This window comes from Myxine glutinosa, chromosome 14 (assembly GCF_964187855.1).
Source record: "Myxine glutinosa chromosome 14, kmMyxGlut1.1, whole genome shotgun sequence".
Lineage (NCBI taxonomy): Eukaryota > Metazoa > Chordata > Myxini > Myxiniformes > Myxinidae > Myxine > Myxine glutinosa.
The window spans coordinates 75,128,839-75,152,376 of NC_136274.1; the positions used below are offsets into that span (position 1 = coordinate 75,128,839).

General features: G+C 50.0%; 1 protein-coding gene and 1 long non-coding RNA gene across 3 annotated transcripts in view; one reads left to right on the forward strand and one right to left on the reverse strand.

The window, feature by feature from the left end:
* Window positions 1-21,844, reverse strand: part of LOC137439373 (uncharacterized) — a 75,264-nt gene extending 53,420 nt beyond the window's left edge. Inside the window, exon 1 of the long non-coding RNA XR_010986906.2 lies at window positions 21,824-21,844. This is a non-coding gene — a long non-coding RNA (uncharacterized LOC137439373). The remainder of the gene's footprint in view (window positions 1-21,823) is intronic.
* Window positions 21,845-22,526: 682 nt separating this feature from the next.
* FAM222A (family with sequence similarity 222 member A) overlaps window positions 22,527-23,538 on the forward strand; it is a 64,051-nt gene continuing 63,039 nt past the window's right edge. For both annotated transcript variants that reach the window (XM_068136172.2, XM_068136171.2), the window contains exon 1: window positions 22,527-22,651. Coding sequence is in view for 1 of the 2 variants with exons in the window: in XM_068136171.2 (XP_067992272.2) it covers window positions 22,631-22,651 (21 nt within the window). In the remaining variant the exon portion in view is untranslated. The remainder of the gene's footprint in view (window positions 22,652-23,538) is intronic.

A 23,538-nucleotide genomic window follows, 5' to 3' on the forward strand; every position in this document is an offset into this window, starting at 1 on the left:
CCAAGTTTGGAACTTTTTCCAAAATTCCCCAGATTTTTTCCAAAAACCAACAACAACAACAAAAATAATCATAATACTTTTGTTTTTGTTTGTTAAAAATTTCTTGTGTGAAGGTTAACAGGTGTGACCAGTAGTCACTATGGCGTTTGACGCAGAGAAGTTTACTGTGACCCCGAGTGAAGCACAGTTCAGAGCGTTAGTAAAATCGGACCTCTGGAAATTGGCCAAACATTTTAGCTTGAAGGTCCGAACTAATATGAAGAAGGCAGAATTGCAGACAGTGGTGATACAATCTATGGTGGGATTAAAAGCATGGGAAGAGGTAGCCTGGGATTGGTTGCCAGAAGAACAAGAAAATGTGGAGCTCCGGAAACTGGAGATGCAATTACGGAGCCAGGAAAGGGAAAAAGCACAGGAACGAGAACTCCAGGAAAGGTTAAAAGCACAGGAAAGAGAACTCCAGGAAAGGTTAGAAGACAAAAAAAAACAGAGGAAAGGAGAGCTGCAAGAGAACTCGAAGCAGAGGAGAGAAGAGCCGAAAGGGAGTTAAAGGACCGTGAATTGTCGCGTCAGCAGGAAATTAAAATCAAGGAGCTGGAGTTAATAAGAGAACGGGGAGAGGTACCATCCCTGCTGACTGGTTCGACACCTAGTCAGAACACCTGTGATGTTGGCAGACATGTGAGGCTGGTCCCACCCTTCAATGAGAAGGAGGTAGCCAAGTTCTTTCCACACTTTGAGAAAGTGGCTCGACAGTTAAACTGGCCTGAGGAATACTGGTCCGTACTAGTGCAAAGTGTTCTGGTGGGTAAAGCTCAAGAGATTTATTCGGCTTTACCGATTGACCAGTGTACAGATTATGAGGTATTGAAGAAACACATTCTCAAAGCCTATGAATTGGTCCCGGAAGCTTACCGGCAGAAATTCCGGAATGCCAGGAGGAGGGAGAGCGAGACCCACGTGGAGTTTGCCAGATTGAAAGAAACCATGTTTGATAGGTGGTGCGATTCGAAAGGAGTTGGGAAAGACTTCGAACTATTGCGACAATTGATCCTGGTGGAGGAATTCCAACAGTGTGTCCATGAGGACATTAAAATACACCTGGAGGAAAGGAAAGTAACAAAGTTGTATGAGGCAGCGACCATGGCAGATGACTATGCCTTAACCCACAGGATGGGGTTCCGCAACCCCAACTTCTCACCTAGACTTAGCCAGGGAAGCTATGGTACAGCAGGGGCGGAGAACGAAAATTCATGGGGGCGGCCTCGAGAGGAAGACCACTCTGATATCACGACTTCTAGAGGTCAGAAGTCAACGGTTTCAAGGCAGACGTATCCTCCGTGGGCCTCGAGGCAGACCACGAGGTTCTCCTCCGGGGCTACTTGCGCTTTTTGCCATAAACCAGGACACTTGATGCCCCACTGTCATGCTTTGGGAAAGGAAAATCAGGAGCGGAGTCCGACTAGTACAACTCCGAATGCGATGGCAAACGTGAGAAATCGCCCGCAGAAGAGTTACCAACCATTTATTTATGAGGGGTTTGTCTCACTGGAGGGAGACTCGACTAACCCAAGACCTGTTAGGGTATTGAGGGACACAGGAGCACATCAATCCTTAATGCTTGAAGGCATTTTGCCATTGTCTGAGAATACAGCAACTGGTGATAGTGTTCGGTTACAAGGGATCGGTGGCTGGGTTAGCGCTCCCCTTCATGTCATCAATCTAGAGTCTGATTTGGTGTCAGGACCGGTCACCGTGGGGTTACAAGCCACTCTTCCTGTGGAGGGAGTATCAGTTGTGGTTGGGAATGATTTGGCCGGGGGTCAAGTTTCTAGTAACCTGATGGTTGTGAAAAAGTCCGATATGGGAAATAACACCACACCAGTCAGGGATGGAGGCAAAGTTGGCAAGATTTTTGTAGGTGGACTGAACTTCAAAACAAAGGAAGAGGTTCTGGAGTCTACCTTCAACCAATATGGACCGCTTCTGGAATTGCGGCTGATAAAAGACAGGGAGAGCCAAAAGTCAAGAGGGTTTGGCTTTGTCACATTTGAAAACTCAAAGGACGCCAGAAATGCAGAAAAGGATCTGAATAACCAGGAGTTGGAGGGTCGGATCATAACAGTAGGGAAGGCATTTCATCAGCGTCGAGGGGGCTACAGAAGAGGACAACTTGGCGGTAGTGTTGGTGGTGGCCGCAGCCGATCTTGCTATGGAGGCTCCCAGAGTTACGGCAGCTCCCGAAAGGACGACTATCAGGGTAGCGGCCGAGAAGGAGACCGTTATTCACGTGACTACAGTGACAGGTGGTCCAACCGTGAATCTTAGGGAAGTTAGAAAGAGGTGAAGCACTGAATGCTGCGGAGCAGCCGAGCCAAAATTCCTACACGGATCAACCGTGAACGCCACGTTCCTAAAGGCGTCCAGGTAATGAACTTTCCGACACAGATTAACCGTGAACGCCACGTTCCTAAAGGCGTCCATGCGTTAAACGTTCCTGCACGGACTAACCGTGAACTTCACGTTCCTAAAGGCGTCCATGTAGGGAATACTCAGCTCGGCCTCCCAGGGGAAAAGTGCTATCAGGAGGCAATAGGTGGTTTGTTGACAAGTTGGCCTGCAAAGAAAGTTTTCGCGGTGGTCAAACTTTCTTTCCTGAAGGGGGGAAGTGTTACAGACTCGGCCTTAATGATTGTGGTTATGAGTATTGTTGCTGGTTCGAAGCATTCTAGATATTATGCTTATTGTGACTTAAGGGAAAGGGTTGTTGTGAGTAAAAGATTTAAAAGCGCTCTTGGTAAAATGTGGCCGGAAATCCGGATCGAGACCGGGAGAGGTGGAGCGAAGAAAAGGAGGTGGGAGGAGATCGAAAAGAGACGTGGTGGTTGAAGCTACGTAGTGAGCATTGTCGAAGGAACGTCGCGAGGGAACTTTTGAGCCTATAAAGGAAGTCCTGCCTTCAGCGTTGTGATCGCTGGGACTGTTCACATCTGCGTGTCAGATCGATGTCGGATTCGGATGAACCCTCGTCGCATAAGTTCGCCTCAAGTACAAGCCCGCCGCCATTGGGACTCGCGCGTGTTGCGCGACGTTCGCAGAATAAGGTTGCCGCGTCTGCTGGATTCGCCTTCCTCGGTGGGTTGCTGAGGACGTGTGTGCGCACCAGCGGCCTTTGAAGGAGACGGTGCGGTTTGTGGCTGCACGGTGTACGTGCATGTTTGGAGCGTCTTTGGAAAGCGCCCATGCCACCGCCATTGTGCGGGAACTGGATCACGTGATCTCGGGGTTGTTTCACTCGTCCAAGCCTCAATTGACTTTGAGCGGCCATTGATCCGACGATCGCCGGAGCGACTCGACGTCGTCTTGGAGGAGTACAGAGACATTGGGGGGAAGTGCTGTGAGTTGGGTTAGAGGGATATATAAGGTGGTACCATCTTAAATATTGTGATTGTAATTGTGAATTGATGTGTTCACCCTTCATGTGTTTGGGATTGTGGATATATCCTTGTTCGTTCATAACCCTTGGTGTGGTCTCCTTAATGATCTGATTGATTTCCCCAAGGATAACATATTTTTCTGCCGGGGCGCCTCTCGAGGTTCAGAGGTCACCGAGACCAGGGAAATAGGGGGAGGACCCCGTAACACTTGTGAAGATCAGCCTCAGCTATCGAGACAGCGGTCTGTTAACTTATGCACCGCCCAAATAACTATGTGGCATTCTCTCAACCAGAGATTAAACCCATGTTGTTTGAAATTTATCTGAGGTCATTATTTACTTTTAATGATGTGTGTATATATGATCGAATCAGGAAGAAGAAAATTGGTTTTGAGTTGATTATTGTCAAATATATCCTTTCCGTCTATCTCGTGGGATTGTGAGTTGGACAGGTGACCGCGGGATGGGTGGGGAGGGGGTTTGAAGGCTTAAAGTGGGAAGGGAGATGGCATTCTTTCAAGCAGGGCTTAAACACATGTCATTAGAAAAGGCCTTTGTCTGAGGTAATTATTTACTTTTAATGGTGTATGTATATTGTTCTGTCCGCAGCTGGTTACCACTGAGCCGAGGACGGATGAGCCAAACCAGCTTTAACTCCAGAGGCAATCAAATTATGGTGGTTATTGCGTGCGCGGGACCAAAGAACCACGAAGTGTTTAATCTCATGAAACACACAGGTTTATTCCAAACCCAACCAATAACAACACAACAAAAACATAATAATTATTTACAATAAAATAAGGCATGGAATGAGAATGAATAAAAGAAGTGCTGAGGTAAAAATACTATGGCGAGGATCCTCCATACAGACACAAAAACACACACAGGGTGAGGTAAGAAAATAAAAGCCACGCTCTGGCACTCAGCTGGACCAAATGGATCCTGTGGTAAGTCAGCAGCCGTAGAAGGCCGAAGCCACACAGGCGGGAGGTCTGGCAAAATGGTGGCAACGTCGAACGCCGAAAGTGCCCGGTATTGAGGCGAGTGGCGTAGTCGACCCTCTTTCTCTCCGGTCTCTCAAAGTTTCGCAATCCTTTTTTTGTGTGATAACACTTATGGGAAGGACAGCGTGACCTTCAGCACCCAAGCGACATTAGCGCACGCCTCCACACAGGCACACTCTCCAAATCCTGTCAAAGACTCTCGAAACTTCTCTTTGAAGCCTCGCTTCTTTGCTCGCGCTCCTCCCACGTAATCAGGCCGAGTCACTCGGGGGGGGGGGGGGGGGGAGGGGGGAGTGGCCCGTGGGCCCTGTCCCCACACCCATCAAACCATTGTAGCTCCGCCTCTCCTAAGCAGCCTTATCGTGTCCATTGGAGCGTGAATAACTTGGCCGGCTGATGTTATAAATGTTAGGGATGGCCACAGGTGGTATGGCGAACAGGGGAAATTAAGCTTAATCTCTACTACTAAGTAACACAGCACCACCTCCCGTATGATGCACACATATCTTTTCCTCATATCTTTTGGGATTGTGAATTGGACAGGCGACCATGACGGACCATGCCCTGTTCATGATCATGTTCTTTTCCGCATATCTAATGGGATTGTGAGTTGGACAGGCGACTGTGATGGCCCATGACCTGCACATGGTCATGTATCCATTCCGCATATCTCGTGGGATTGTGAGTTGGACAAGTGATTGTGATGGGTGGGGAGGGAGTTTGAAGGCCTGAAGTGGGAGGGGATTGGCATTCTCTCAATCATGGCTTAAACCCATGTCTTTATAAAAGATCTTTGTCTGAGGTCATTATTTCCTTTTAACGATGTGTATATATGCATCAGGAAGAAGATAATTGGTTCCAGGTTGTTCATTGTCAAATATCCTTTCCGACTATCTCGCGGGATTGTAAGTTGGACAGTCAACCATGACGGGTGGAGAGGATGTTTGAAGGCTTTAAGTGGGGAGAGGATTGATACCATAGGGTTGAGAGGGGGTAGATGAGGACTTGGTTTTGGAAGGTGGAGGTTCTGGACTTTATGTTTGTGAGAGGAGTATGGGGGGGTGGGGTGGGGGTGGGGGGGAGTTGAGGTCTTTAAGTCACTTTTTGCATTCCGTGAAATTTCCACAGGTCCCTGATAGTATGTTTATATTACAGTATAGTACAGTAAGGCTGAACGTTTTGTAATACGCAGTTGATTTGTTATACTCAGTTGATTTGTAATACTCAGTTCCAGAAAGAGGATAATAAGCTTGTTACATACACGTCAGGTGGGTCGACGACAACCGTTGACTACCTGATGGTGCGTAGGCGAGATAGGGGGCACCTCCGGAACACAACGGGGATCCTGGGGGAGGAGGCTGTTTCACAGCACCACTTGGTTGTCTGTGACATAAGGGTGAAAGGTGCGAGGAGAGCTCGGCGGGTGAAGTACCAACCGAGAATGAAGGTGTGGAGGTTGAAAGAGGTGACAGGAAAGGGAGGCATTAAAAGAGAGGCTGAGTAGGGTCGAGGATGATGTGGTTGAGCTTGAAAGTGGTTGGATGTCAATGAAAGCTAGTCTGTTGGGAGCCGTTGGTGAGGTATGTGGATGGACAAAAGGACCACCGAGGCACTCGGAAACATGGTGGTGGGATGATGAAGTTGGAAAGAGGATTGACGAGAAGAGGAAGAAGTTCAAGGAGTGGCAGAAGGCGAAGGGTATGGGAGCAGAAACAGCAGAGCATGAAAGTTATAAAGCAGCCAGGAAGGCTGCAAAGAAAGAGGTAGCAAAGGCGCAGGAGGCATGTAGGAAAATGTTCGGAGAACGCTTGGATTCGGAAGAGGGTCAGAAAGCAGTATTCAGGATTGCAAAGCAGATAGCAAAAGAGAGGTGTGATGTGATGGGGGTGAGTTGCTTGAAGGATGAAGTGGGACAAATCATTGTCGACCCAGATGGAAATAAAGGAAGATGGAAAAGATACATGGAAATGCTGTTGAATACAGAGAATGAATGGGATGGCAACATAGAGAGTAACCCAGTTTTAGGACCGGCAGAGAAGATAACTGAGAAGGAAGTTGAGGAAGCGATAAAAGCAATGAAGGGTAGAAAAGCGGGAGGGCCGACAGGAGTTGTGGGAGATATGTTGAAGGCAGCAGGAAGTTGGGGTGTGAAGAGAATGACAGAGATCTGTAATCTGGTGGTGAAAGAAGGCCGCATTCCAGTGGATTGGGAACTGAGTACCCTCGTCCCTCTATACAAGGGGAAAGGTGACCCTCTGGAGTGTGGCTCGTACCGAGCGATAAAGTTATTGGAGCATGGAATGAAGGTATTGGAAAGGGTGTTGGAGAGGAGGATAAGGAAGAAAGTGAAGATCGATGAAATGCAGTTTGGATTTATGCCAGGAAGAGGAACGACAGACGCACTTTTCATTGTGAGGCAGTTGCAGGAGAAGCACATGGAGAAGAGGAAGAAGTTGTTTCTTGGGTTTGTTGATCTGGAGAAAGCATTCGATAGGGTTCCACACAAAGTATTGACATGGGCATTGAGGAAGTTAGGAGTGGAGGAATGGTTGATCAGAGTAGTGATGGCAATGTACAAAAGAGCACGCACAGCTGTAAGGACGAAGGACGGGAACAGTGGTGGGTTTGAGGTGAAGGTGGGAGTGCATCAGGGGTCGGTACTACGTCCACTACTATTTGTAGCTGTGATGGAGGTGCTGGCTCAGAACGTAAAGGAGGGTTTACCGTGGGAGTTGTTGTATGCAGATGATCTGGTGTTGATTGCGGAAAGTATGGATGGACTGAAGGAAAAGATCAACAAGTGGAAGGAATGTATGGAGACAAAAGGTCTGAAGGTGAATATCGGAAAGACGAAGGTGATGGCAAGTGGTAAAGCATGTGGTGAGGTGGAAAGAACTGGGAAGTGACCCTGTGCTGTGTGTAGGAAGGGTGTCGGAGTGAACTCCATTCAATGTACAATGTGCGCTGAGTGGGTTCATCAAAAATGTAGTGGTCTGAGAGGGTCATTAACCAGTTTGGCAGCTACATTCAAATGTAAAGTGTGCACAGAGGGAGCTGCAGATGGAGGAAATGTTGAGTTGGATCTTGGAGACGGCGTGAAGTTGGAAGGTGTGAAAACATTTTGCTACCTCGAAGACATGCTGAATGGAGAAGGAACTCCGTTTCCGAGTTCAAGACGGACATCCAACATGTTGCTGGGAAGGATAACACGGTCGCCGATTGTCTCTCCCAATCCATAGCTGGCGCGGTTCACCTTGGCATCGACTACGCCCGCATGGCGGCCGATCAGATCTCCGACCCGGATGTCCAGGCCTGCACGGCAGCAGTCACGGGGCTTTGACTGTCTGATGTGCCATTCAGGGACACGGGCACCACGCTACTGTGCGACGTTTCTTTGGGCCAGCCTCGCCCCATCGTACCCACCAACTGGAGACGGCTGGTGTTCGATACGCTCCACGGTCTTTCTCACCCGGGCAGGAAGGCGTCGCAAAAGTTGGTGGCGGCGAAGTTCGTTTGGCACGGGCTCAGAAAGGATGTGCGCGACTGGGCCAACACCTGTGTCGAGTGCCAACGCTCGAAGGTGCATTGCCATACCTAGGCCCCGTTGGCGCCATTCACAGTGCCCGAGCGACGGTTTGACCATGTTAACGTGGATCTGGTGGGGCCCCTTCCCCCCTCGCGGGGATTCACCCACCTCCTCACGATGGTCGATATGACCACCAGGTGGCCAGAGGCCATCCCGCTTACATCTACGACGTCCGCTGATGTGGCCTGGGCATTCATCGGCACTTGGGTTGCCCGTTTTGGTGCCCCCTCGGACATCTCTTCAGACAGGGGGCCCCAGTTCACTTCAGAGCTCTGGGGTGCTGTTGCCCAGGGGTTGGGGGTAAAGCTCCATCGCACCACTGCATATCATCCCCAGGCTAATGGATTGTGTGAGAGGTTCCATCGCTCTATGAAAGCTGCTCTCAGGGCCAGCCTCCGGGATGACAGTTGGGCCGACAGACTCCCGTTGGTAATGTTGGGCCTCAGGACAGCCCCTAAGGAAGACCTCCAGTCCTAATCCGCTGAGCTCGTCTATGGCCAGCCGCTGCGGGCTCCCGGGGAATTCATTCCTGACGCCACAAGCCCCTGGTCCTCTGCCCGTCAGCGGTCGGTTCTCCGGGAGAATGCCAAGATGTTTGCACCGGTGCCCACGTCTCAACATAGTTTGCCTCAGGCCCATGTCCCGCCGGATCTACATGCAGCGGAGTACATCTTTGTTCGCCATGACGCACACCGGGGGCCGCTTCGGCCGCCTTATGATGGGCCTTTCCGCATTCTGGAGGCCGGGAACAAGTCCTTCGTGGTCGACATCGGCGGCAAACCGGACCACATTTCGGTGGACCGCCTCAAGCCGGCTCACTTGGACCTGGACCAGCCCCCTCGGTTGGCCCACTCCCCATGGCGGGGCCGTCCCCCGTCGGGTAAGCCCCCTGTTGGCCCGCCTACCGCCAAGCCGCTAACAGTTCCTGCTCGGGTCATCAGGGGTCGTTTCGGCTGGGTGGTTAAGGCCCCCCGAAAACTGACATTGCTCGTGCGAGTGAATGCTGGGGGGGTGGGGGGGGTGCATGTGGGGGATACCCCATAGAGGCATAATTCACTGGCACGGGACCAGTGGGTCTATTGACGGTATGGGCGTGGCGTGCGCTCGGGTGTTGGAGCCACGCCCCTTTAAGAGGATCGGGCGGAAGTCATGGGGGATATAAAAAGACATGAGTTCCGGTTGGGTTTCAGTTCTGTGGAAATAAAGGAGCATTGAACAAGTCAAGAAGTTTTTACCCTGTCGTTGTCCGCAACTCCTACACTGTGCTGAATGTCTTTGAGAAGGATGGCATTGTTTGCAATGACCATGTCCACAAATGCAGTCAGTCTCCTGTTGTTATGTTGAAAGTCATCCTCTGCCACCAGGAGGTTTTCTTTCAATTCTAAAAATGGATGGAATGTTGACAGAGGGGAATTTACAATATGCAATTGAATGAAGAAAAAAGTACGCCAACAAATATACTTTTTCTTGATCTCTTCCAGTACAACACACAATGGAGAGTACAGAGATGTGCTCTTTGCAAAAGTCACTTTTAGGCCTACCTATTCTCATTCTTGAATATAAGAATGACAGAAACATCCATTATTCTCAAGAGATTGGGTTGCACCTGCTGATCAGATTCACTCATGGTCAGTCCATTATCAATGATGGTTGCTCATATCTCATTTGATAGATGCCTCATCTCGTCTGCTCTCCCACAACTGAAGATTGAAGAGATTGAAGAGATTCGGCTGCCGCTTCCGGTCCGGTATGAAGAGGACGCAGGCGTCACATGCTCGCCGCTTCTTCGACCGGGCCACTGTCAGTTGCTTTCTTTTTTGGTGGTCGTGCGGATTTTTTGGCCATTGAGTCTGCCCTCTGCATAGCCCCGGCTCTGCTCCGTGCTTCGCCTGCCCGGCTCCTTCGCCTGCTCGCTGTTTCCTCGGGCGCGCTCGTGGGTTGTGACCATCGCAGCGGTTTGGTGGCGGTTTCCCGCCGTGATCTAGATTTGTAGCGGCGGCGGTCGATTGCCGCTGCATTTGCCGCTTTGCCGTGATCAACCTTGGCCTCGTGATCGTCTCTTTGCTCCTGCCTGCCCTCTGCTTGGTCCCGGCTCTGCTCCTGGCTTCACCTACCTGGCTCCTTCGTTTCCTCGGGCCCGCTCTCGTGGGTTGGGACCATTGTTTCACCTCCTCAACCTTGGCCTCGTCTCGTCTCTCCGCTCCTGCCTGGCATGGCTCTGCGGTACTCCGCCGCAAGGCTCCTTCTGCTCAATACCCGCTCCACCTCATCATGCATCTCTGCCATCAAATCAAATGGACTCCTCCGACGACCCAGGTACATTCACCGTGGCTCCGGTCGTAAGTTTGTTTATTTGCAATCAGGTCACTCCATCCCCGTCCTCTGGTCGGCTCAGCGCACTCTCACTCTTCGTCCCAGCGCACCTGGTCACAGCAACGCACACGATCGCACCTCCTGCCTACGAACCCTGGCTAAATCACCTGAATTCATCCCTGCTGTTCAAAACAACATCAAGCTCACCCTGTTCAACACCCGGTCCCTCAACAACAAATGCCTCATCCTGAACGAATACATCCTGGATAACAAACTGGACTTTCTCTGTCTCACCGAAACCTGGCAACAACCTCTGGACTACTACACACTCAACCTCACCACACCCAATGGATATTCCTACGTCAATAAACCACGCTCGGAGGGCCGAGGTGGTGGAATTGCCGTTATCCACCGTCAAGACATCAAGACCAACCTCATCTCCATCTCATCTGCTCCATCATTTGAACACCTGGCTTTTAAACTCTCTGGTCGCACGCAGTCAGTCATGGCTGTCGTCTACCGCCCTCCCAAACCACACCCATCATTCCTGTCTGACTTCTCCTACTTTCTGACCCAGCTATGTTCCCTCTCCCCCTCAATCCTCCTCCTTGGTGATTTCAATATCCACATGGACTCCACTGACTCCACAATAACCACTGACTTCACTGATTTACTCACCTGCTTTAACCTCACTCAACATGTCGACTTTCCTACCCATATCCATGGTCACATTTTGGACCTTGTCTGCTCCACTGGATTAAATTTGCACCATCTCTCTGGCTCCGACCTCACTGTTGTGAAAATCAAGATACAACAGCAACCCATAAGGTAGGTTTAATCGAAATTCGTTCTCAACAGCATCTAGAGAGAAACCAATAAACATTGTATTAATATTACATACAGGTGAATACAGGTGCGGACAGGTGGTATGACTATAAAAGCTTTGATACATATAGCAGAATCGTTACCTTTCTATGGAAGCCCAGAGAAGCTCTAGAGTTACATCGCGGTGATGGATCTACATCGCCTGTCCGCGCTGATATATATAGGAACCGCGAAAGGGTCGCGTAGCGGCCATGAGGCGAACAACATCAGTGTCGTAACTTGGATGACGATTTCATCACATTCTCCCCGCGCTTAGATCCTAACTCGGCGGTGAAGAACAGCAGACACATACAGAGGAATACATAGGAATGCAAAGAACGAAATACATTGGAAAGATGTCACTGCCGGTCGAACGTCCAAGGGGCCATCAATCCCGATGGCAGGGTTACTGCATTTCAGCCTGTTAGCCTGGTTAGCAATCAATCCCCAGCTATAGATATATCGAGGAGGAAGTCCCAGTCAAGAAGATATCGGACCGAGCAAGCAGTGGTCATCCCAGGGAGAAGACGTTGAGCCCGTGGGTAGCAGTAGTCTTCCTGTGGGGTAGTCTGAGTAGATAAGTGTACCTCGTTGAACAGTGAGGAACGGCACAGTAGCTAGATGGATAAGGTGTACCTTTGCGATTCGCAACTCATTACATAAGGTGTGCCATGATGAAGAGCGACTGTCCATACGACGCAATGCAACGCATTTCAGGCAGATGTGTCGGTGTGGCAGATGTGTAATTCAGTAAGCCATGTCTATTCGTCGCAGGGCAACACATTTCAGGAAGAGGTGTCGATGTGGAAGATGTGTAAATCAGTAAACCTTAACAGTAAGTAAGATTACATGACAGGAGGCCACTACAGGAAGACCATTACAGTAGGTCTGTACCTGCCTTGGCTCCCAAGGGTACATACGCAGTACAAGCTCATGTTGCGGCACGCGAATCTACCGTTGGCAGCGATCGCACGAGACACGAGCGGCCTCTGAAGGCTGCCTGGACGACCGGCATGGCCGATTACAACGCACAAACGGCCGAAACGCGCCTCTCCAGCGAAGCGCGCAGGACCGCCGGGATGCATATGGCAAGCTTGTCCAGCTGCACAGCGCGCGCGGAGGATCGGAGAAGATCGGCAGACCGAGAGAGTCCCGGCTGGACAAACCATGTTTGTCCCAGCGTCGTCCCGGATCGTTATGATTGATTGTCATGATTGTCATGATTGTCATGCTAGATGTCCCGGATGGATTGGCCATCCCGGATGTCCGACCGATCCATCCAGTTAACGCCATCGTTGCATGGCACGGATCCAGCCGGACCGCGGATGGATCGACCATCCACGGACGCAATGGCACAGAGATGTCCCGGATGGATTGGCCATCCCGGATGTCCGACCGATCCATCCAGTTAACGCCATCGTGGCATGGCACGGATCCAGCCGGACCGCGGATGGATCGACCATCCACGGACGCAATGGCCCAGAGACCCAAAGACAGCCATCGCCCCGGATGGGCATCCATCCACGGATGTCCGACCAATCCATCCATTCAACACATGGAATGACTCGGATCGACCATCCATGGACTCAAAGTCACGCTCAAAGACACCAAGGCATCCATGGTCGCCATCCTGGGCCGCCCCCCCCCCCCACCCCCACAAGGGGCGAGGAGGGAGTCGCTATAACGGACGGCACCCGGGCGAGCAACAAGAACCACCCGGGCCCCCACAAGAGTCGAGGTGGCCCGATCACAGGGAGGGGCCATGTCGAGAAAAGGTCGCAGGGGCCATGTCGAGAAAAGGTCGCAGACGCTCCTTACCCGGAGCGACAGAGCCATGGGTCACGGTGTACCCCAGAAAACTATCCATCGTGCGTAGGGAGTATGTGCACGTATCCTCGTGCATAGTTAAGTGAGACCAGCGCGACCTCAAGGAAGCGCGGCAGATTAGCAACATAGTGAAGTGAGACCAGCGCGACCTCAAGGAAGCGCGGCAGATTAGCAACATGGTCATATCCCTTGGACATACTATCCACAAACTGCAAGAATATCGAGGTAGACGAAACATCTGTTAAGGAGGTGGCTGCAGCGCGCTGCATACCGAAGACAGACGACCTTCACAGTCTGGGTCAGGCTGAGTCACAGTCAGACTGGGGCAGAGGGAAATGGAATCAGACGAGGCGTCTCGCAGTCTCGAAATGTACGAGGCAAGAGCTCTGTCCGATAACAACGAGCCCAGAGTCAAGGGCGAGCAGGCAGTACGGTGTCCCCGTTACATGCGCAGGTGACAAGGGAGTCGGGCGCGACGCTCAATGTCACCATTTCACGAGGTCACCGTGTACTCCCTAAACGGTGCTGGCGCGCGACCCTGAGGGAGCGCCGCGTTACGTTGTTCACGTCGTTACGTAAAGGACAATTGGTACGTAGTTACCAAGGTACATGGAAAGGTAAACGAATCCCCGATGAGATCGCGGGAAGCACGCCATTACGTTAATGACGCCGTGAAGCGAACGCGTCAATGACGCTGTAAAGCGAACGCGTGATATAGTCGATGACGTCATCAATTAGGTCGGGCGGGTTTGACGGCGAGTTCTAGCTGAGCGGTATCCCCAGACGGAGTAAAGTAGCACACCGAAATCTAACGTCTCGCGTGCAGCAGCATTCGAGCGAGCTCGAGATCGGCATACGGCATACGAACCCGGCCGACGGTGAAAGTAACATCTAGGGCGCACCGCGTACGAGGGAAACCGAAAGTTGAGCTCGGCCTGTTGATCCAGTGCGGGTGAGCCCGCCGAGTCGAGGGGCGAGCACGCCGAGTCGAGATGGCGAGCATGCTTGGCAGCGATAGACTGCACGACTAAGGAGCGAATACATATAACGCCCTGAAGTAGCATCTCATTTGAGGTGCATTGAGCATGAAGGATGAAGAGGGGCCTTTCGGTCCGTCAAGCCTGCTCTACACCAACACCACATTAACTCAATCCAACAGCTTATCAAATTAAATTAATTGGGTGAAACGCGGGGTGTGAAAAAGGAATGAAAGCATTCGGTCCACATACATTCCATGCACAGCATTTTTACAATGGTCGCAGGTGTTTAACGAATACGCCGTTTGAAGATCGGGAACACCAAATCAAGTAAAACAAAGGACGAAGAAGAACGATCATCTTATAGAATACACATGGTAGCCAGGTATACGAACAACCATCATAAGCATAACCCGAGTGCCGTGAAAGGCTATGAAGGTCCCGCTCGACGTCCTTAGAAATTCATCCGTGCTGCGACGAGTCCTCGCATGGTGCCAAGCGAGCCTCCATTGAGGCGATTCCGGGCAGCGGAGTTCGCCGGCCTCGGGGAGTAGCCACATGCATGTGGGATTGCGACGGCCGCGATCAGAATCGCCGGCCTCACAGAGTAGGGCCCGCGAGAGGAACCGCATGCAAAGGGGTTCATCCAGCGAAGATGCGACGCGCGCAACTGGCACGTCGTGCATTGTAGAGATTCCATCCAGCGACGGTGCGGCGCGTGACTCGCGCGTAAGAGGGGTTCCGACGAGCAGCGATAGGAATCGCCGGCGTCGCAGAGAGGGCCCGCGATGGGTGCCAAGTGTGGCTTCGCGTAGGAGGTGATTCCGAGCAACGTTCGGCTTCGCAGCGAGGAGGTGCTCGGAAGCAGGATGGGATCGCGGGCCTCCCAGAGTATTAGCACGCGATGGGTGCAGTGCACGACGATTCGCGTGGAGGAGGTGGTTCCACCGAGTATCGAGTGGTCGGAGTGAGCCGATCGTGACGGCGTGATTCCGACGAGCAGTGCACGATTCGCGCGGAGGAGATGGGCCACCGAGTAGCGAGTGGTCGGAGTGAGCCGGTCGTGACGGCGTGATTCCGACGAGCAGTGCGCGATTCGCGCGGAGGAGATGGGCCACCGAGTAGCGAGTGGTCGGAGTGAGCCGGTCGTGACAGCGTGATTCCGACGAGCAGTGCGCGATCCGCGCGGAGGAGATGGGCCACCGAGTAGCGAGTGGTCGGAGTGAGCCGGTCGTGACGGCGTGATTCCGACGAGCAGTGCGCGATTCGCACGGCAGAGCGCGATCCGCGCGGAGGAGATGGGCCACCGAGTAGCGAGCGGTCGGAGTGAGCCGGTTGTGTCGGCGTGATTCCGACGAGCAGTGCGCGATTCGCGCGGAGGTGATGGTTCCACCGAGTAGCGAGTGGTCGGAGTGTGCCGGCCGTGTGGAGGCATGGCCGACATGGGAGACGTGATCACTCGCGTGGGAATCTCATCTCGGGCCGAGGCACGCATATCTAGGATGAATCCCTCGGACGGAGCCGTTAGCACTTCCGAGCTGCGATCGGACGGGTAGGCCGGCGGCTCCAAGCGGGTCCGTCGTTCCGACGGGGTTTCGGCCGCAGGACGTTGCCCAGTAGCATCGTTCTCCAGGCATCTTGCCAGAGTCCGTCACGCCTGCTCTGGCGTTCGGGTCTCAGGAGAGCAGGTCGCGCTTTGACGACGCGGTCCCGCGAAAGGCTTGCGAAGTCCCATCTTTCGAGGCAGGCCGGCAGCGAGAGTAGTCGGAGCTCCGTTGCTGGAGCTAGCTCGACGGGTCCTCCGCTGGGCATTCTTCTCCGAGGCGAGCAGTGCAGGAGCGATGTCAGGAGAGGAATTTCGATTAAGTGTTGTGAAAATCAAGATACAACAGCAACCCATAAGGTAGGTTTAATCGAAATTCGTTCTCAACAGCATCTAGAGAGAAACCAATAAACATTGTATTAATATTACATACAGGTGAATACAGGTGCGGACAGGTGGTATGACTATAAAAGCTTTGATACATATAGCAGAATCGTTACCTTTCTATGGAAGCCCAGAGAAGCTCTAGAGTTACATCGCGGTGATGGATCTACATCGCCTGTCCGCGCTGATATATATAGGAACCGCGAACGGGTCGCGTAGCGGCCATGAGGTGAACAACATCAGTGTCGTAACTTGGATGACGATTTCATCACACTCACCCTCTCTGACCACTTAGCCATCACTCTGACCATCAACATCCCCGCCCCAACACCAAGGCATTATCGCACTATCAACTTCCGTAAGCTAAACGCTCTTTCACCTACCTCATTCTCATGCACCCTCTCTGAAAAAATGTCCACTTCTCCCTTCATTGACCTCCACACCCCTTCCGACCTCACTGACTACTACAACCACACTCTCTCCTCCTGCCTTGACCAGCTTGCGCCTGTAAAAACCAAAACAGTTTCTTTCACCCATTCTGCTCCCTGGTTTACCCCTGAACTCCGCCTGATGAAAACTCGTGCTCGCCAACTTGAAAGACTGCAATAAAACGGGTCTCACAGTTCACTCCCAAGCCTACAAGGACCACCTACAACACTACAAAGATGCCCTCTCCCGCGCCCGCTCCGCCTACTACTCTCAAATTATCCACTCTGGCTCCGGAAACCCAAAAGCACTCTTCTCGACAATAAACAAACTCCTCCGCCCCCTGAACACCACCACCCAGTCATTCACAGTAGACAACTGCATCTCCTTCCTCTCTTTCTTCCAACGCAAAATTGACAACATCTACAACAGCTTGACCACCGCCGCACCCGCTCCCCCTCCAACCACCTGCCCCCCCTTGTCCTGCCATCCCCTGTCTCGGTTCTCCCCAATCTCCCCTACTGACCTCTCTGAACTCCTCATAGGAATGAAAACTGCCACCTGCACTCTTGACCCCATCCCCTCCAGCTTTGTCAAGGCCTCCCTCCCTGCTCTCTCTCCACTTATCATTGCAACAATAAACTCCTCCCTGTCTACAGGCATCGTCCCACCTTCCCTCAAAATTGCTGCTGTTACCCCCATTCTAAAAAAACCTGGTCTAAACCCTGACACCCTAAACAACTTCAGACCCATCTCCAACCTACCCTTTCTGTCAAAAGTTTTGGAACGCGCTGTAGCCACTCAACTCAAACATCATCTCTCTGCCAATAACCTGTATGAAACATTCCAATCCGGATTCCGCTCCAACCACAGTACTGAAACTGCTCTCCTCAAAATCACCAACGACCTTCTCCTCTCCTCTGACGCTGGCAACCTCAACATTCTCGTCCTCCTCGACCTCAGCGCTGCCTTTGACACCATCGATCACACCATCCTCCTCACCCGACTTGAATCCACCTTTAACGTTACCGGCACTGCCCTCTCTTGGATTAAATCATACCTCTCTGACAGACGCCAGTTCATCTCCATCAATAACTGCAAATCCCCCACTGCTCCCCTCCCCCAAGGTGTCCCCCAAGGTTCAGTTCTTGGCCCCCTCCTCTTCATCCTTTACCTGTCCCCCCTCGGTCACTTAATCCGCCGTCATGGTCTCCAATTCCACTGCTTCGCCGATGACATCCAGCTTTTCATCTCCACCAAGTCCGTCTCCACCGACACCCACTCTATCCTGACAAACTGCATCACTGAAATAAAATCCTGGCTTCAAATCAACTTCCTCAAGCTTAACTGTGATAAATCTGAAATAATCATCATTGGCCCAAAAACGCTCACAAAATCAACCCATAACTTTGCCCTCAACATCGACGGTATCCCAGTATCCACCTCCCCTCACATCCGGAATCTTGGCGTCATCTTTGACCAAACCCTTTCCTTCGACAAATACACTAAACAGATCACAAAGTCAGCCTTCTTTCACCTGAAAAACATCGCCCGTCTCCGCTCATCCCTCTCCGCCACGGTGGCAGAAACCCTCATCCACGCCTTCATCACCTCCCGTCTGGACTACTGCAATAGCCTCCTCTATGGTTCACCCTCAAAAATCACCAACAAACTCCAATACATTCAGAACTCCGCTGCCCGTCTACTCACCCATTCCCGGATCCGTGACCACATCACCCCCGTCCTTTACAAGCTTCACTGGCTCCCCATCCCCCAGAGAATCCAGTACAAAATCCTCCTCTTGACATACAAAGCCCTCCATAACCTGGCCCCACCCTACCTGGCTGACCTCCTCTCCAGACACACTCCCACCCGCAACCTCCGCTCTGCTGGTACCAACCTCCTGACCCCCTCCATCCGGACCAAATTCAGATCCTGGGGGGACAGGGCCTTCTCCATCGCTGCTCCCACCCTCTGGAACTCACTACCTCACACCATCAGAGACTCCTCCTCACTCACCACATTCAAAACATCACTAAAGACCCACCTGTTCAACACTGCATTCAACATTCAACCCACAGCATTTAACCCCTGACTATCACTTCTCCTTCTCCCTCCTTTTGCTTTAAATATTTCCCTATTGATTCTTGTCTTTTTGCAATTGTTGTTTCCATGTTTTGTTATGCATTATGTTTTCCACTCTGTCAAAGCGCCTTTGGGCTTCTGGAAAAGCGCGATACAAAATAAATGAATTATTATTATTATTATTACAACTGAGAGTTCATTTGTGGCCCCTTTTATTCATCATCAAGGTCTGATAAATAAGTGAAAAACTGAGCAATTTGCATTCATACATGTTAAGTAGAAATTAATGCAATAGTATATTGGAATTGATTGCTTTCAGTTGCAAACATATAATATGGATTCAAATAGAAAACAAGAAACTCTCATGAATGTTGGGCTAAGTGTAGAGGTTTGTGTTAAGCGTTTTGTAAAAGTGTGTTTTAGTTTTGCAATCTTTGTGAAAACAAGTATAAAAACAGTCATGGTTTTACAAAGGAAGCTGTTGTTTCGGTTGTGCAATTATTGGTTTTGGTGTTTTTGACCACAGTCTCTATCAAGTCTGCTCGGTGTGGCACCAAACTTATTGCTCTTAATCTCCATCAGGTTATTATCCCCCGTTGGACTTGGTCTGAAACGGGGTCTTATGGATTAGGTCTCGTCCGTCCGTCCGCAACCATATCTCGGAGATGTATTGACCCATTTTGTTCATACTTGGCACAAAGGCAATACATGATGGTATACCTATGCACATAATTTGTTTCGCGATGTGATCAAAGATGGCCGACTGGCAGCCATTTTAGTTGTAAAAAAGCTGAATGTTGAACACGTCCTCAACCATTTCTCAGACATGCATTTACCGATGTTGTTCAAATGTGGCACACATATAATGAATGATGAGTTAAAAATGCACGTCATTTTCTTTCGAGATCAGATTCAAGATGGCCGACTGATGGCCATTTTGTTACTTAAACGTGTCCCAAGCCATCTCTCGATATGCATGGACCGATTTTGTTTAAACGTGGCACAAGCAGAGTACATGATGGCATACACGTGCACCTCACTTTATTTTGTGATCTGATCAAAGATAGCCGACTGGTACACTGCCGGCCATTTTAATTGTACAACAACCCGACATTGAACACGTCCTCAAACATTTCTTGGACATACACTACCGGTCAAAAGTTTTAGAACACCTCAATTTTTCCAGTTTTTATTGAAATTTACGCAGTTTAATGCCCAGTGAATAACCTGAAATGGTACAAAGGTAAGCAGTAAGCTGCTCGAGGTTAAAAAAAAGTTTAGGTTAGCAAAAACGGGAAAATAATGTAAATTGCAAAGTTATATTGTAAAAAAAAAAAAGGCCTTCTTCAGGGAACAAGTAATGGGTTAACAACTTACAGCTGTTCTGCAGCAATGTCAGTAAATTAAGCCTTGAAAGTTGATGCAAACATTTCCTACAGGTGTCCCAACCTCTGCTGATTACTTGATTACAAACCACCTGTCTGTATAAAAGCAGTATTGGAACAGACTGTTATTACACCCTCTGAAGCATTATTTGGACAATATTGCACTGCAGGAAGTAGTATATTGGAAACTGGAGGAAACTCTGACAGGAAGAGGTCTGGCAGACCCAAAGCCACAACAGAATCAGAAGACAAGTTTCTGAGAGTCAACAGCTTGCGTGATAGGCGGCTCACAGGACAACAGCTTCAAGCACAGCGTAACACTGGTCGAAGTAAGCAAGTCTCAGTTTCAACTGTGAAGAGAAGACTTAGAGCTGCAGTTTGACAGGTCGAGTGGCAGTAAGAAAGCCATTGCTAAGATGGCAAAATAAGAAAAAGAGGCTTGCCTGGGCCATGAAGCACCGCCAGTGGACTACTGAAGACTGGAAGAAGGTCTTATGGACCGATGAATCAAAATTTGAAATCTTTGGTTCATCACGCAGGGTTTTTGTACGCCGTTGAGTAGGCGAAAGGATGGTTCCTCAGTGTGTGACACCAACTGTCAAACATGGAGGAGGAAGCGTGATGGTCTGGGGCTCTTTTGCTGGATCCAGAGTCGGCGACTTGCACAGAGTGACTGGCACCCTGAACCAAAAGGGCCACCACAGCATTTTGCAGTGCCATGCAATACCCTCTGGTATACGCCTAGTTGGTCAGGGGTTCATCCTACAGCAAGATAATGACCCTAAACACAACTCCAGGCTATGTCAAAACTACCTTCGAGGAAAATAACAAGACAGTCGGCTTCAAATCATGGAATGGCCAGCACAGTCTCCAGACTTAAACCCCATCGAGCTGGTTTGGGATGAACTGGACAGAAGGGTGAAAGCAAAGCAACCTACAAGTGCAACACATTTGTGGGAACTTCTGCAACCGTGTTGGGAAGAACTTCCCGAACAATATTTCATTTCCATTGCAGAAAGAATGCCACGTGTGTTCGGCGGTTATATCTGCAAAAGGTGGCCACTTTGCTGAGTCAAAATTTAAATTAAATTTTGTTAAACAAAATGATTCTATGATTTCTTTGTTATCTCCAATTGTTCATTTGTTCTCGGCTTAATGTCAGAGTACATCGAGACATAAAACTGCGTAAATTTCAATAAAAACTGGAAAAATTGAGGTGTTCTAAAACTTTTGACCAGAAGTGTACATTTACCGATCTTGTTCAAACTTGGCACACAGATAATGAATGATGGTTTACATATGTACCTCATATTATTTCGAGATCATATTCAAGATGGCCGACTGACGGCCATTTTGTTACTTAAACGTGTCCCCAACCATTTCTCGACACGCATGGCTCGATTTTGTTCAAACTTGGCACAAAGACAATACATGAGAGTATACATATGCAGAAGATTTTGTTTTGCTCCCTGACCAAAGGTAATAATAATAATAAATCTTTATTGTCCCATATTCAGGGAAATTATTACTTTTGATGGCTGACTGACAGCCTTCAACTCCGTGCAGCAAAATTATTAAAACCATGGGGGCTATATATATGACATTTTATGTCTTTTTCTTCTTGTTTATCATATAAAGTTTTTCAAGTAACTAAATATTACGTCCAAGGAAGTTGAAAACCAGGAGAGTTGAATGAAACAATCGGGTCAATTTCGATGTTTGCCTCTAATATTTGGAAGGCTTTTATAACTTGGCCCTGGAGGCATATTTCTTACAGATTCGAATATGATGGAATTTTGACCCTCGCCTCTCCATGCTCACTACTACTAAAACAACGATTTTTTGAGGAGTTTTTCGCCGAAGTCTTTCACGAACCGGCTGGTCAGATCTGCCGTTCGACTGACTGAAGGATATTTCCAAAATAATTCGTGCAATCGTACAGTATAACATTGTATTTACAAATCAAATAAGAAGAGTTTGATGGATACGTTACCGCGAGAGGGCGTACTGTGACAGGGAAGGCTTTTTTGGACTTGAGGCGAAGTTTCGGGATCAGGATTTTTCCTTATGCAATTTGTATCTGTATTTCCAAAGGCTATTTTCTTCAGCAAAATCTGAAGAATTGTTCAAAAACATGATGCAAACTCGTTTCCTCCGATTATTTTCCTTGAAGAGAACAAGTAAACACGACCAGAGGATATAACAACGGAGACGTGATTTTTTTTTGTCACGTGATAATGCTGAGGGAAAAATGTTACGTCACCCGTCACCGCGAAAGGCTTGCGTGATGACGTCGACACGCCAGGACAATTGCTCGGCAAAGGAGCATCCTTACTAAAATTGGAGTAAATTTTGGAGAATTAGAACTTCTTTGCTTGCAAAAAGAAAACTGAAAAATAAGAAACGCCAATCGAGGCCATGAATTAGGAAAAGAACCAGCGACACAGTTTAAAACAAACTAGGCAGGAAGTCCGCCCAGCGATAAAGCGCCGCATGGCGGTTTTTGAGGATCCGGGAGTACGATGCGGTTGATGTGTTTTTTCGCCGAACGAAAGGATGAAATCGGAATTTCGTCAAAATATTCAACCTGTTATTTTGAAATTCCGTGCTTCATTATCAGTTGTAAGAAAAACACGAGACTGGGCGGTGTTGCACGAAGAGCTGTGTCAGAGTAAGATCGAGGGAGGGGGAGGAGCGTACGTGGGGTCTTGGAGCTGGAGCCTGGACCTGGAGGGAAGGCTGCCCGTGGGGTCCCGGCGAAACGGTGCGAGGACAGACGGTCTGAGGAGCGGGCGGACAGATGGACACTGGTCACACGCAGGTGAGGCTGTTGCGTCTAATCTACAAAAGATTTGAAGGGTGTCTGTGTGTCCGTGCTTGTTCGTCTGTCTCTGTCTCTGTCTCTTCTATATCTTGAGTCCTGTGCACAAAACCAACTCACCAGGTCCTGGGGTCGGACGTAGGCCTCAAACCAAGGATTACGTTCGAGTTATTTGCTTTGTGTTCCGTTATCATCATCATCATCATCGTCATGATTATTCCCGTGGTGGTTGTTGCCCCGTGCAGTGGTGGTGCCGTGGTAGCGATGCCGGTTTGTATCCAGCCTGGATTATGGGCAAACTGCTCTTTCCACGATATGTTTTCATTTATTTGTTTTTATCTCTGTCTTTCTGTCTCCTTTCTTTCCTCTAAGCCTAAGGCCTGAGCAATAGCCGTTGTGTTTCGTTCGATCGCGTTCCACATCTGCCCGGGAATTCTAATGGGAACAAGGAGTCGCGATGAGAACGGGAGGGAGGGGTCTGTGAGTGCGAGTCTCAATGTGCAGAGCGAGCAGATTTTTGACCTTCACCCCCCCCCCCCCCCCCACGCGCCCCCCTGCCCATTCAACCTCGATTTTCTTTCCTCTTCTCTCCCACTTCCTCCCCCCAAAACTCCTTCCCACCAACACCTATAACCCCAATTCCTCTCCCCTTATCTACCACTTCCTCAACCACTCCCATTACACCCACATCCTTTGCCACATCTCCCCCACTTCCTCACGCCAACTCCCCCCCCCCCCCGCCGTCAACACCTAATAACCCCAATTCCTCTCCCCTTATCTACCACTTCCTCAACCACTCCCATTACACCCACATCCTTTGCCACATCTCCCCCACTTCCTCACGCCAACTCCCCCCCCCCCCCCCCGCCGTCAACACCTATAACCAC